Source organism: Carlito syrichta, unplaced genomic scaffold (genome assembly GCF_000164805.1).
Source record: "Carlito syrichta isolate Samal-C Ts95f unplaced genomic scaffold, Tarsius_syrichta-2.0.1 Scaffold315356, whole genome shotgun sequence".
NCBI classification, from domain to species: domain Eukaryota; kingdom Metazoa; phylum Chordata; class Mammalia; order Primates; family Tarsiidae; genus Carlito; species Carlito syrichta.
In genome coordinates, this window is record NW_007259452.1 from 65,115 (window position 1) to 80,154 (window position 15,040).

Sequence of the window (15,040 nt, forward strand, 5' to 3'; positions counted from 1 at the left end):
GTGAGACTCCAACTCAAAAAAAAAAAAAAAGCTTTATTCTTTTACGTTCCATTATATAACTATGCCACATTTTATTAAATCGTAGGTTTGCGTTGTTCATTTTATATCTGTTCTAATGTGTATATTCAGTATACATTTTGCATACCATAAGTATCACGTGCTAGACAAACCCAAGCTAATATAACTCCCCAGACAAGGCCCAGCACGTGGTGGGGTCCAACACTCACTATTTGGTGAGCCCTTCTAGTGATGCTTAGTACCTTGCCACAAAGCCTCTTATTTAATCCCCACATTCACCCTATGAGTTAGGCTTGACCCAATGCATGGCCAGGGCCCATAGAGGTTTGTAAGCTCTGAGTCTGAAGGCTCCCAGAGAGTTTAGTGAAGGGAGGCTTGGGAACAGCTTCAGGACATGCTAGAGGGTAGAGATGTCTTTCAACTTGGACAATGAAGGACAGGGATTTAGAGAGAATGCACAAGGAAAATCCCAGCATGTGGGATGAATGTCCAGAGGCTGGCTGAGGAGGGCCCAGGTAGGCAGACTGGTGGGAAGGGAGGACCCAGTGCTCTGACGTGGTGTGGGCTCTGAGCTAGCTGTGCACCCAGGCTGGGCCAAAGCCTCCTTCCTCTTTCTCGGCCTCTGATATGAGAACTTTGGCTTTTGTAATCATTGACCTGCCGGCTTCCAGAGAATGAAAAGATCATACTAGGAATCTGTCTGATTGACAGCTACACCAGTGCTATCTATGATGATCTTGAAGTCAGGGCTGCTTTTGGGTTCTGTGGGGAAACCAAGGCAGTGCCCATCCTGGTGCGGTACACATAGTGAATGCTGACCGTTTCTTTGGTGTGCCTCACCCAGTCTGTTAAGGGCCTGCCTAATGTCACATTTCTTGGCTATCTCATTTTCAAAACCAGCAAGAGTTTTGCTGGCCACTCCCTCACCTGTGGGTAAGCAGAGCTCTCCATCTGCTGACTTCTGCCCTTCCTGTTGCCTCATGCCCTCAGCTTCCAGGGAACAGAAGCAAACTGCCCTTTCTTCTTCCTTGGTCCTTTGCCCATTGGAAACACCTTGGCCCAACACTCTTACTCGCCTTGTGTCATGTACCTTTCCAAGGCACATTCCTGCCTAGTGTGTCATCTATTTCCAAATAACCTTGGAAAACTGGTGGTTTGGGGATCATTGCCATTGAGGGGCACTGGGTAGGAAGTCCAAGGCCCTGAGGTCCAGTCCTGGCTCTTCTACAGACCCTTCAGTGATCTGGAACTTGTCTCTCCCTCTTAGGGCTCAGTTCTCTGCCTTGTGAATGTTAAGAAGGGAAGGGCAAGGTGAGACCACAACTCTAATGCTGATAAGTGTGGCCATTTCCATTTTGCAGACAAGCAAAAGGGGGTGGGGGTGGAGAAGGAGTGGCACAAGAGTGACAACCTGCTGGGATTCACAGAACAAACAGTCTGACGGGTTGAAATCAGAAGCTAGCACGTTCGGCTCCAAGTCCAGGCTGCTTCCCCACTATCTGTGCTGCTCCTGCCACATAATTTGCCCCTTTCCACCCCACCCCCGTGGGTGGGCAGGTTGGTTCCTGGGCCTCCCAATCAGAGTCTGGAGCCACCTGGACCCCAGGCATGGCTCCACCAGGGGGATGAGACTCCAGAGAACCCAAGGGTTCTTCTCAGGTCAAGACCTAGCTCCAGAGAGAAAAGACCCTTCTTCCCCTCTCTCCCCAGGAAAAGGTCTGGCCAGCTCAGTGTCTAGAAGTCAGCTGGACTGGTTTGGTCACCTAAGGTCAGGAAGTGGCCAAGTTTCCCGGGAGAAGAACTGGTGTGGTGCCAGGCAAGATATCTGAACATGGGAACCTGTCAGTCCAGGTGCTGCCCTGTAGGAACTGAGGCCCAGACACGCCCATAACAGTGTGGTTTGTGTTTCTGCAGAAGCTGACGGGTCGCCTCATGCTGGCCGTGGGAGGGGCAGTGCTCGGCTCCCTGCAGTTTGGCTACAATACTGGAGTCATCAATGCCCCACAGAAGGTGAGTACTGTGTCATCCTTGGCTTATGGACACCAACTAGCTCTGCTGCACACCATACACCCCCACATGCGCATGCTGTTACCTGGGTGTCAGAGCCATTTACATCAGTTCACTGTCTGCCTCGCCCGCCAATTTTTTGGCCGTCACCTTGTCAGAGACTCAGCTCTGGCCTTGGAATCTTGGGGCTGCAGAATTCTAGAGTCTCCGGGCTTTGTAGGTCCAACCTCCCCCCCAACTCAGACATTTATGATAATCAAAGCAACACTTAGTACAATGATGCCGTATTTATAGGGCCTTCAGTGGTTGGGGGTTTCATGGTGCTTATATCACCTGAGGCTCACTGCAACACTGTAAGGCAGGCAGGCAAGTATGCGACAGTCCCTACTCCCAGCCTGCAGGTGGGAAAAGTGGCCAGAGAGAAGAAACCTGCTTGACACCATCCAGCTAGTCAGAGGCAGAGCTGGTATCCAACACCTTCCTGCCAGGTGGTCCTTGGGCCTGCACTTATGCTCATCCACATGCAGCACACTCCCCTGTAAGGCATCTAATGCTACAATGAAACCTCATCCTCCACGGAGGCCCCATGCCAGTCAAAGCAGAAAAGGCTTCTTGCCCTAGGGAGCTGTAGGGGGTTGAAGTCTGTGCTGACTTCCTTCTCCCTTTGTGCATCCCAGATCTGTCCTCACTTGTTTACTTGAATATCAGGACTGGAAGGAACCCAGGCCATCCCCTCCAGCCCAGCCTACTTGCCTTGGGGAGGAGAGAAGAGGGCAGAGGGGTAGGGGCAGGAAAGGACACTATAACTTAGTCCCTCCTCTGTACCAGGCATTTTGCATGTGTTTTCAAGATTGAGTGGAGATTTCCATTTTACAGACCTGGAAACCGAGGCCCAGGCAGGTGAAATGACCAACAGGCCCAAGGTCACATAGCTAGTGAATGGTGGAGTCAGAAGCCAAGCTCTGTTTCCACAACCTCAGGCTGCCTTCCTAACCAACTGCCTTCTCAGTTTAAATATCTGTACCTTCCCAGGGAGTTGGAAATGAAAGTGAATGGTCCTCCTGTCAGGATCACTTTCACTGTCCAGATAGGTGAAGCTAGAAAGTGAGTGGTGGCTTCTGAGGACCAGGGACCTGCTTGGGGGAACTTGGTAGTATCTGGAGTCAGCTGGGCTTCTTCTAAACAGATGGTGGCTGTGGGGGCCACGCCCAATGCTGGGGAGCAAGTCACCAGGAAGGCTGGGCCTGCTGAGTCATGCTGAGCTGCAGCGAAGGTGACGGGACTTTTCCAAGTTCTCCGGGCATGGCGACTGTGAGCCCATGCTTGGAACAGCCCCAATGCCTGCATTAGCTAAGTGCTTTTGATGGCTCTTGCCAGTGTGCTTCAGAACTGGCTCCCTTTGGGAGTCTTTACAGATGGAAAGTCTATAAGACTTTGGGAGGAAACAAAGGGAGGTTGAGCTATCCACCTTGGTTGCACATTGGGGTGTCCTGGACACCCCCGGACTCTGATTTAATTGTTCTGGGATGATGTTTGGGTATTGAATTTAAAAGCTTCTCAACTGATTTCAATGTGCAGCCAAAGTTGAGAGTCACTGGATTTAATGATGTCTTTTTTTTTTTTTTTTTTAGAAAGTAGGATTTTTTTTGAGAGGACAGAAAAGCTCCCAGAGTGGGAGGGGACCTGAGGGGGATGGCCCTAACGATGTCTTGACTGTGATGACTTAGTGAGCTAATGACAGAACTAGGACCCTAAGATCAGGATAGAGAAGGTTTTTTCCAGAAACAAAACAGGGTTGAGGTGAGCAGGGGGGCCTGCAAAGGTGGGAGTAAAATGCCCAGAGGAGAGAAAGCCCAGCATTCAGTAAAGGGTGAGTGGGAGAAGAAGGAAAATTGGGGAACCTAACAAGGTGGACCAAAGCCAGACCACAGAGGACCTTGTGGGTATGGCATGGCACAATCAGAATGGGCGTGTGGGCACCAGCACATAGACCAAGCTAGGGACAATAGGGGCCCACTGAAGAGGACAGACGTGATCAGACCTGCATTTTAGGTATCTGGTATAGCAGGATGGATCTGAGACTGAGACTAGAGACAAGGAAGCAAGTGAGAAAGGCTGCTGGTGCACCAGTGACACAAAACCCTCAGAAGGAGAAATGGACAGGATTTGGTCACCAGTTCAGTGTGAGGACAAGAGAGAAGGGTGTAAACATGGCTTCTAGGTTTCTGGCTTGGGTGACGTGTGGTATTGAGCAGGAATAGGTATGGGAGGAGCTGATAGGTGGCTGCGGGCCCCCCAGGAGTGGAGGTCTGGGGTGACACAGCTGGAGATGGACAGGATAAGGTACTTGCGCCTGTGGGTCTGTTTCTTAGACTCAGGATGGAGAAAAGTTGGGAGCTGATCACTGGCATCCAAATAGGAGTGGAGAAAGATCGAAAGGGATCGTGTAGTATAAAAAGAAATAATTGTGAAGCCCCCAGAGAATATCCCCATTGATAGAAGAGGACCCTAGGTAGAAGAGCAAGAACCGGTGTCTCTAAAACTAGGAATAAGACTCAAAGACAAAGGAGAATGAGGCTGTTGAAGGGCCAGCCCAGGGCGTCTGTCAGGTTCATTCACTGCCAATCCTCAGTGCCTAGGACAGTGCCTGTCAGTCAGTAGTGAGTAGATAAACAGAGTGAAGAAGGCCGTCAGGTGCCCCAGAGGTTGAGCTGCACAGATCACCTTCACACGGCTGAATGCGGAAGAGGCAATGATGCCCTTGGTTGTGCCCTTGTGACCTGGGTGGCATGGTGTGGATGGAAGCCGTGGGGCGAAGAGTGAGAGGCAGATGGGAAAGTGTAGAGATAGCCCTTCCAAGAGAGTTGATGGAGAAGGGAGAAGAGTGGTGTGGGGAGGTAAAAGGCTTGTATGGCTAGAATTTTTAAAAATTTTTATTTTATTTTAAAGATGGGGGTACAATTCAGGATTAGGATACGAGTGGTCATCATACAGGTAAGATTTGGGCTTCCTTTTGGTCCCCACTTTGCTGGTTTACGATCAGTTACTCTGATTGATGTTATGTGCCCGCCCCCCTCCCCTGGCAGTTTCTGGCTACTGCCAATTCCTTTCTTATAGTTTTATGTTAAATGTTCAGGGTCCGCTTATAAGTGAGAACATGTGGTGCTCCGTTCTTTGTTTCTGTGATAGATCACTGAGTGGCTTTTTTTTTTTAAACACGTTGAAGCAATCAGCAGAGGGAGTGAAGGAGTGAGGGCGAGTGTCCTCTAGGAGGAAGGTGGTGTCAGAGCAGAAGGGAGGGGCTGTCTTTAGCCAGGGAGGACTAAAGGACTTTTGAAGTTGGGAACAAGTCTGAGGTGAGGTTCTCTGATCCCTGGGACCTCCCATCTAATCAGAAATAGGCAAGAGGTGAGAACTGCTGTGGAAAATGGGTGGAACGGCTGACCAGGACATCATAGGACTGGTGGGCAGCACAAAGGGCCCAGCTGGGGCTGTAAAGTGCATTTATAGGAGCATTTGTGGGCACTTGTCCAAAGGTCACTTAAGAAACCAGCTTCAGCCGGGCTCGGTGGCTCAGCCTGTAATCCCGTGCTTTGGGAGGCTGAGGTGAATGGATTGCCTGAGCCCACGGGTTCAAGACCCACCTGGGCAACTTGGCGAGACCTCATCTCTACAATAAATCAAAACATTAGCTGGGTGTGGTAGCGCATGCCTGTAGTTCCAGCTACTTGGAAGGCTGTGGCGGAAGGATCACCGGAGCCCAGCAGGTCGAGGCTGCAGTGGGCCACTGTACTCTAGTCTGGGCGACAGAGTGAGACTCCAACTCAAAAAAAAACACACACAAAAAAACCAGCTTCTGCAGACCAAAGCTAGAGACATGAGTGGCCAGAACCAAGAGCACATCCTGAAATCTAACAGCATTTCCACTGCAAGCACTCAGGCATTCGGTCTATTTACTTTTGCACTTTACAAACACTCCTCACAAGCCTGCTCCAACCAGGAGCAGATTAGAAGTGATAAATTTAACATGTGAAGAGGGGCGAGGACACATGAGTAAGAAATCAAAGTGCGGCTTGGGGCCAATGTGTAGTAACGGGAAAGCAGCCACCGTGCCTGAGTAGGGCTGAAGGCATGTCCAAGGGCAGCACAGGGATTCGATGTGGCCAATGCTTCAATCAGGGCTACTTGGTGAGCATCCACTCTGTACCACATACCACCCTAGATGATACGGAGGAGTATAGCAGGACATCCTGGCCCTCAGGAGCTGCCCCAGATGGTCTGAGCTGGGCCCGTCCCTGCCCTCAAGGACTCGCCCTCCAGAGGGACTGAGGAGATCCCTTGGAGAAAAGCAGAGTGTAGCTAATGGAGGGCTTCCAGGTGCTGTGAGAGCAAAAGGGGACGATTCATGCTGGGGTGGGGTGATGGGAGACAGGAAGGGCTTCATGAAGGACTTGACAGCTGAGCTAGACCTTGAGGGTGAGTTGGCCTTGCGGGGTGGGAAGAGCAGTCATCCAGTCAATGGACAGGGCTTGTGCAGAGGTGCAGTGGCATAAAGTGTTCTGCGCATGCAGAATTGCTAACTGCCTGCGCTGGCACGCCGACTCTCTTGTGTGTTTACAAGAACTTCTCTTAGCAGACAGACATGGTCTGCCTACTCTCAAGAAGAGACTTTGCCCCACAGATGGTAAGGATGCCAATTCTGCTGTTAATTACCAGAAGCTTGCTCTCTTTCATAAAACAGGCCCCAAAGGGCTTCCTCCTGGAAGTGGTTAATTAATCATAACAGTATCTTACATGTTTACAAAGCACCTCCCATAAATTACCTCCTTGCAGCAACCCTACAAGGTAGGCGGGGCTGATGTTATTTTCCCCTCTTATTGACGAGAAAACTGAGGCTAGACAGGCCACCTGGAGTCTGAGCTAGAAGTGGGCTCCAAGTCTCTTGCCTCCCCCACCGTGTGCACTGTTAGTGATGCCAACGTCCCTGTGACATTCCTGCCTTTTGTCTGCCCCCCCCAGAGGAGGGAGGAGGCAGGAGGTAGAAGAGGCGAGCCCAGCCACATAGGGAGTGGCTAGATAAACAAGGGCATCCTGACCACCACACAGAGTTGATCTGAGCACTGCCTTTCCCCTCCCCAAACAGCTGAGCTGCCAACAGAGATGACTAATGGTGGTTGAGAAACTATGGAGTCTTGGCCAAGGGACAGTGTCAGGCATGTCTGAGAATAAGACACCCTCAGAATCCAGAGACCTAGGGCTGGAAGGGTCCTGATGGCCTGTGAGCTCAACCCTCCTTGTCTGATAAAGAAGGAACCTGGTCTGCAGAGCAGGTGAGGTCTGCCCGAGATTACCCAGCTTGGCAAGTAAAAGAACCAACAGAGCTGGAGGCAAGACTCACCTCCCAACCCAGGCCCTCCAGGCTCCACGCTTGAGGCAGCCTCTCTTTATCTCCTAAATCCAGAGAGTTCTGGGAACCTTCTCTTCTTTGCCCATCACCACTACCACAAACCCTTACAGCTAACTTATCGTGTGCTAGGCATTTTTATACATGCTTTAGAAATAGTAATTCAGTTTTTCCTGGTAAGTAGACACTATAATCCCTATTTTGTAAGAAACTGGAGCACAGAGATGTTAAGCAATTAAACCAAAGACACACAGCTAGTAAGTGGCAAAGCTGGGATTTGAATGCAGGAAGTCTGGCTCCAGCCTGTGCCCTTGATCACTGTGGAAGATGGGCACAGTCACAGATGGGCACCCAAACACCCTTTCACACACCTGTAACTGCCACCCAGCATGTGCTCTGACTTCGGAGCTGAGTCAAGCTCAGTCATGTACAGACATCTCAACAGTTTTCCACACACAATTGCACAAATCTCTTACACTGTCACACCCTGTCACATCATATCATCCCTTAAGTCCCTCAGTTAGATTCATAGCTTGTTGGTCACTTGGTATCGACTCTCTACCTCTGGCCTTGTTCTGGGCACTGGTGACACAGATGAATCAGACCACTTCTGTGTTGAAGAGGGAGCACACAGGACCTTGCAGTTAGCTGTCTCAGGGCAGTGATGGAGATGTGGACAACAGACCTGGTGGGAGCAGAGCAGGGGGAGGGAGAAGGTACTTGGCCCATCGAGCCAGGTTTCTCAATCCTGGTACTACTGACGTTTTTGCTGAGTAATTCCTTGGTGTTGTGGAGGCTGTCCTGTGCACTGGATGATGTCTGGCAGCAACCTTGGCTTCAACTCACTAGATGCCACTGTGACAACCAAGTGTCTCTGGACATTGCCACATGTCTTCTGAGGGGCCAAACCCTCCCCAGGACCAGAGCAATAGAGAAAGAGGGGTGGCTTGCAGGAGGAAGTATCTGCACGTTGTGAAAGGTGATGACGCTCAAGTTAAGGTGTGGGGTGTGCAGGGCGTGTGGGGGAGTCGCTGTGTCTGCTGGAGGAGGGGCACATGAGTCATAGTGTGGGTGGAGAAGACACTTCATCCTGAGGCAGAGGGCTGAGAAAGGCTTTGGACGAGGCTGCATTGCCGAGATGAGGATCCCTCTGTCTACAGAGGCACTCTGGAGACCAGGCATCAGTGAGGAGGCCTGGCCTGGCCTGGCTGGCCTTGATTTGGAGGCCAGCCATGTCAGGGCTGTCCTGGAGAAGCAGCCTAGGTAGTCGGATCCTCTGCGCTGCGGCTCGGCTTCTAGCTCCAACCTGGGCCTCTTCCCCCAAGCCCCTGAGAGAGGCCCCAGGGGACTCAGGGCAGGGCTATCTGTCCAGCCCCACCTGGAGCATTTGGCTGTGAACTCCCAGCTGACCCTGGGGTGTGACTGAGACTTGCTGTAGAGCTGGGGATGGGGTTGGGGCGTGGACACTCAGGCCAGCCCCAACTGGGAGAGGAGGTGCAGGGGGGAACAGGGCTCAAGGTCAAGCTGGACAAGCTGCCCTTTCCTCCATCTAAGGAGCTGAAAGCTTGCTTGGCTGTTTAACCCTTTCATCTCCATAGTAACATAGAGGAGAGAGGAGGGAGGGTTGAGAGGGGGCTTTAACTCCCTGACCTATCCCAGAGATCCCTGCTGGAGATGATCTAGAAGACCCAGACCTCCTAGGGCAAAGGACTGGTGAGGATGGTGAGGCCACATACTTCTTCTCCCAGACAAGCCTCTTGGGAATAGTCTAGAATCTTAGCTCAAATGCTGGCAGGAGGGCCTCATCCAGCCAGCAGTCTGTTTGCCTCTTACATAAAATGTCAGCCAGTCCCTGCTCTGGGTCACTTTGATTTGCATACCCTTTACAGACAAGGAACTCACCGCCTATAAAGTGGACAGCCTCATCCTTTGAAGTCCAGCATGCTTTTCCTTTCCCTGAGCTGGTGTCTGGCCTGGGACCTCTGCCCCCTGAGGCTACAGACCTGCTGGGTTCCTCTGCCAGGGGTAGCCAGGCAGGGTCTGAAGACAGAGCTTTACTTTCTAAGGCAGGCCCCTAGTTCCTTCAGGTTCCTCCTTGCCCTATATATTCCTTAGGGTAGGAACTTTTGTCTTCTAACAATTTAAAAACGGAAAACCCTGTCCCTAATGCTCCTGTGAAGGTGGTGGCTTTTGTCCTTGAGAAAACAGTTACAATAGTTAACAGCATATCCATGTGCCAGGCAGCATGTACCACCTCCTGCCTCTCCGCAAAGAGGAAGTAAGAACTTCCTCTGTAGGCGGGCAGATGTGTGGTCCTCACCCACAGTTCCACGACTGGCGGGAGGCGGCGTGGGGATTCTCAAGATGTCCTTAGACATGTGCAGGCCTCCCTCTTGCCCCCAGAGAGCTGCCAGGTGAGAATAGCTTTGGCCTGGGAGCCACCCAATCCAAGGGATCTCAGCTGCCCAGAGCCGACCTATTCCTCCAGACTAGCCTCCACAGTGGGTGCCCTCTAGTTTCATGAGGGACCTGGACAGAGATCTCTAGTAGCTCCAGTTAGGCTGACGCCATCGCAGTCCCCCCATAACCCACCAGGATTCCCCTGTCCTCCCCAGCAGGCAGGCTTGCCCTCACCGGGACAAGGAAGGGAGCACAAAAGCAGGTAGATGCTGAGTCAGTGCATTTGCTGTTCATTGCGGGAAATGGGTCTGACTTTGGTGGACAGGAAGAGTCGGGACCTAGGGCAGTGCTGCACCAGTGGAGAAGTAGGTCCGATTTGGAGACAGAATCGATAGGACCTGGTGACCGAGATGTGGGACGATGGCAGGATCAGGGTAACTCGCAGGCTTGGGGCAGGCACATGAGGTAGGAGCCTTCAGGAAAGGCACGTGTTAGACCTCACTGCACATCAGCCAGGGCTGAGGAGGCTGCCAATAGCCTGTGGAGATTGGGTCTGTGGGATCTTCTCCTCTGAGGGTGCTCTGACACTTCTAGAATGGATGTGGGCAGTGACTGGGTGGAAGACATGACTTCATGTCTTCCCCATGTAGGGTTCTTCTTTTTTTTTTCCACCCACCACCACACCCAGCTAATTAAAAAAAAAAATTTTTTTTAGAGGCTGCATCTCAATATGTTGCCCAGGCTGGTCTTGAACTCCTGGCCTCAAATGATCCTCCTGCCTCAGCCTCCCAAAGCACTGGGATTACAGGCATGAGCCATCATACCAGGTCCTCATATAGGGTGCTTCTGATTTTTCCAGGGACCCTCTGCCTTTCCCAGACCATGACCTAGGACTGCCATGGCATTGGCCTACCCTCGTAAGCTTGGAACCCCATATGGACCCCAAGGGAGGAAAGGACACAGAGCCTCCAACCCAGCAGCTTCTTCAGCAGGAATGGAAAACCAGGCATAACTTCTTTGTAGAAATGTCAAGCACCAGATTAAGCGGCAGAATTCCACTACCCAGTCTTAGCTTGGCCAGGGACTGCTGCTGAGGGGTTGAGAGGATGAGTCTGGGGCCAAGATTAAAGTGAAGGAGGCTGGCAGTTCACCCTTCCTTCATCCCATAAAGTGTTCTGAGTAGCAGAGGAACCAGGGAGCCATCGAGGAGCTAACCCTGGACGAGGGTTGGTTCCTGTGCTCTGTTAATACCTCATTTCCACAGGGTCCTCTTGTCGGCTGCCTCAACCTCTCAAGAAGAGTATCGAAGATCTGAGCTGCTGAACAGAAATCTCAGCAGCACATCCTTAAACTCATTTAGGTAGTCTAACCCCTTACTCAGCACCTGTCTACTCTTTGTGCACAATTCATATTCCATTGGCTGACTTCTTGTCAAATTGTAAAAGAGGTGTGGAGAATTGTACGAGGCAAGCCTCGGAACTGCAGGGGGTAGGGGAATCCTGACAACTATGGAATACAGGCATTTAAAGCCACCAAGGGCCAGTCTGCACAGGGACTGGCCCCTATAGAGAGCCCCAAGGACCACCATTACCCTGGAGCCCTGCTTGTAGATCTGGTTGCTCAAGGCAGCAAAATGGTATCTCTTCAGATTTCCACCCTGATAATGGGTCAGGAAAGCGTGGACCCTCAGAGGGGTGAGCGTCATTTATCTGGACAATTCCTTTATCCAGCACAGCTTTTTCTCTGCAGAGTCTGATAGATGGGGCATGACTGTTCCCAGCCAGTTCTCCACTGGGGTTGGTTTTGTCCCTTCAAGAACTCAAGTACATTGTGTTTTGTTAAAGTTTGCCTTCTCTCTGTCCCCTGCAGACTCGAGGGGCCCTAGGAGGAGAGCCTAAGACCCTTGGTTCCTCCATTCACTCTGCAGGTGTCCCTAGAGACACTTGGGACAGGCTCTGGTAGGAATCAACTCGGGTTCCTATCCTCAAGGAAGACAAACTCCTGGAATCAAGGAAACCTTTTAGCTGGATCTCAAAAGGTTTTAGCAGCAAAGCAAGATGCACCCTCCAGACAGGAGTCACAGCATCTCAAAGGCATGGAGGGGTGGGGAAATGGATTGTAGAACCAAGATGTGGCCCATGTATGTGGTATGTCGATACGTGGTGAACGCCTTGGTTTCAGATTGTGGGATGAAGGCTTGGTTAGACCCTGTAAGTGATCTGCAAGGCCTTCAGGCCACCAGTGTGCAGTGAGGTGGCGTGATGGCGTGATGGTACCACTGTAGAAGCATTGTTTCACTAATTCTCTGCAGCACTCCAAAGTAGGTATTGCTAATGTTTCCATCTTAGAGATGGAGCCATTGAAATTAATGAAATAACTTGCCCATGGTCACACTGGAAATAAGGAATAGAGCTGGGATCTAAATTTGGTTCAGAACCCGGATCCCTAATCATGGCACTGTCTGGCTTCCCTGGAGCAAACTAGCAGAACCTTAGTGCTGCCTCTCCCCCATCAACCTATCCAGATCTCCTGGAGTCTGGCCTCCATCAGGTGGCTCCAGACTTGGGGACAAGCCATGGCAGGGCAGGGAAAAAGATAGCTAGAGGCCGAGGATCCACGGCAACTGGAAGGAAGCCCAAGGGGCAGGCCCAGCATACTCAGTGGGCATTTCTGGGACGGTGGGCCTCAACATCCCCTTTGACAAGTGCGGCTACCCACAGCCTCCTTTCCTGCTAGCCCTCTGTGGCTTGGGAGGTGGAGGGAGGACCAAGAACAGTGATGATGGAGGTGGCAGAGGCAGCATGCGCTGGAGAAGGGTGTGGGGATGGGTTGAGTTCACATGGAATTGTGTTAGAGCTGCCAGTGGTGAGGGGATGAAGAGCATGTGGGTTTGTGATCAGCTGAAGCAGGAGTGTTCAAGTTATGTGAGCATAGGTCTGCGTATGCGATGGTGTGTGTGCATGAGAAGCTGTTTCTGGACAGTTGGGCCTGTGCCTAGCTACACGTGCGGCTGGGTGGGTCTGGCCAGTCCCGGGGCACTGGGTGTGTGCCTGTGTTGCCTGAGAACGTGATGAGTGTCCTCGGGCAAAACCATGCTGCCTGCCTGCTACATCCCCGGGAGCCAGCCAGGGTAGGGGCAGGGCCAGGGCCAGCAGGCAGGCCCAGCTAGGACAGGTGTCTCCAGTTCCTGGAATTGCTTCCTTGTCTAGGGCCCAGCTGGGAGAGGGGAGGAAGCCATGAGACCAGCCGCGAGGGAGCTGGGCCTGGGGGACAGAAAACCGCAGTGTGAGTCTCCGAGCACATCTGAGGGGGCTGTGTGTGTCACACCAGGCCCTGAGTACAAGGTCAGGGAGACTGCAGCGCCAGGATGGCAGAATGTGTCTTCCCAGCAGGGGGGTGGGGAGAGGGCCTGTAGCAGGAGCTGGGGCCTCAGGGCACAGTGAGGAGAAAAGGGGTAAGTGGGAAGGAGCCTTTCCCCTTTGTACTCTCTGCTCTATGCCTGAATGTTCATCACTGGTCACATGCCATCGTCCCCGCAAGTCATGTTCAGTCTGTGAAACCACGGGGCACTGGAAACCACACCTTGGGGAAAGTAGGAGGGTTGGCACGGCTCTCAGAGACGGAGCCCAACCCCTTGTGGCTCACCTGGGGAGACTGAGGCCCACAGAAATGGAGGGACTTGGCTCAAGAAGAAGCAGGCCCCAGGCCCCCTCTGAAGGAGGGGTGCAATGGGAAAAGGAAGGCCGGGTCCTGGCCTGGGGCTCGCCCACCCAGGCTGCTTCTCCCCCTGCAGGTGATTGAGGAGTTCTACAACCAGACGTGGATCCACCGCTATGGGGAGAGCATTCTGCCCGCCACGCTCACCACACTCTGGTCCCTTTCTGTGGCCATCTTCTCCGTTGGGGGCATGATTGGCTCCTTCTCTGTGGGCCTGTTTGTGAACCGCTTTGGCCGGTGAGCAAGAAGGGTCCTGGCCTTGCCCTTGGGGAACCCGTGCCCTCCCACCCAGGGAGTCCCAGATGGAGTGGGAGGTGGGGGAGATGTGCCTGTATGACCTAGCTCCTAGGGAGCCCAAGGTGATGCAGACACCCGCCTGACCTGTGACCCTACCTCCAGACGAAATTCGATGCTGATGATGAACCTGCTGGCCTTCGTGTCTGCTGTGCTCATGGGCTTCTCGAAACTGGGCAACTCCTTTGAGATGCTGATCTTGGGCCGCTTTATCATCGGTGTATACTGTGGCCTGACCACAGGCTTCGTGCCCATGTACGTGGGGGAGGTGTCACCCACAGCCCTTCGTGGGGCCCTGGGCACCCTGCACCAGCTGGGCATCGTCGTGGGCATCCTCATCGCCCAGGTAAGCTGGGGCCGGGTCTGCTTGCCCGGCACTGTCCCATCCACAGTTTCAGTGGCTCTTGGGTCTCTGCCCAGCAGGGCAGAGTTTCTCTGGTTAGACTTCAGCCAGCCTCCCCAGCCCTGCGAAGGACAGCCTCATGGCACACAGTCCAGAGAACACACTGCCCGTGGGCCCTCCCAGAAAAGAGCAAGACGACTTGACCCTTCTCTTCCTTCTCACTCCAGGCCTCCAGCCACAGGGCCTCCACTGTTCCCCCAACAAGCCGGGCTCTCTTGTGCCTCCAGGCCCATATGCCTTTATGCACACACCGTACCATCTTTCCAGAGGCTTCCCTTCCCTATCTCTAAAACACTCCAGTGACAGAGAAGCAGCCCCCTGCTCTGCCCCAGACCCATCTATGGCCTTGTCATTTGTCCTCCCGGCAACACTGTGGGGGTAGGTCCTACTTTCCCCTCGTGACAGGTGAGGAAGCTAAGGTCCAGACAGGTTAAGCCTCATGTTGGTGGCAGAGGCTCCAGAGCCGAAGCCTTTTCCCTAAAGCAGCCGCTGACACCAAGCAGGGAAGGCTGCTCTGGTCAGACTTGGGGGAGTAGAGGTCAGGGTGGGGGCGCTCACGGCCCCTGATTCCCCCAGGTGTTCGGCCTGGACTCCATCATGGGCAACGAGGATCTGTGGCCCCTGCTGCTGAGCGTCATCTTCGCCCCAGCCCTGCTGCAGTGCGTCGTGCTGCCCTTCTGCCCCGAGAGCCCCCGCTTCCTGCTCATCAACCGCAACGAGGAGAACCGGGCCAAGAGTGGTACGGGCAGGGCCCTGCCCTCCTCCCCACTCCCTGAGCCCTGGCCTTCTTCCCACTC

The 15,040-nt window shown here is 53.0% G+C and overlaps 1 protein-coding gene across 1 annotated transcript in view; it reads left to right on the plus strand.

The window, feature by feature from the left end:
• Positions 1–1,926: 1,926 nt before the first annotated feature.
• SLC2A1 (solute carrier family 2 member 1) overlaps positions 1,927–15,040 on the plus strand; it is a 17,158-nt gene continuing 4,044 nt past the window's right edge. The window contains exons 1-4 of the mRNA XM_008072608.2: positions 1,927–2,028; positions 13,623–13,783; positions 13,946–14,186; positions 14,820–14,988. Coding sequence (XP_008070799.1) covers positions 1,951–2,028; positions 13,623–13,783; positions 13,946–14,186; positions 14,820–14,988 — 649 coding nt within the window. The 5' untranslated portion in view covers positions 1,927–1,950. The remainder of the gene's footprint in view (positions 2,029–13,622; positions 13,784–13,945; positions 14,187–14,819; positions 14,989–15,040) is intronic.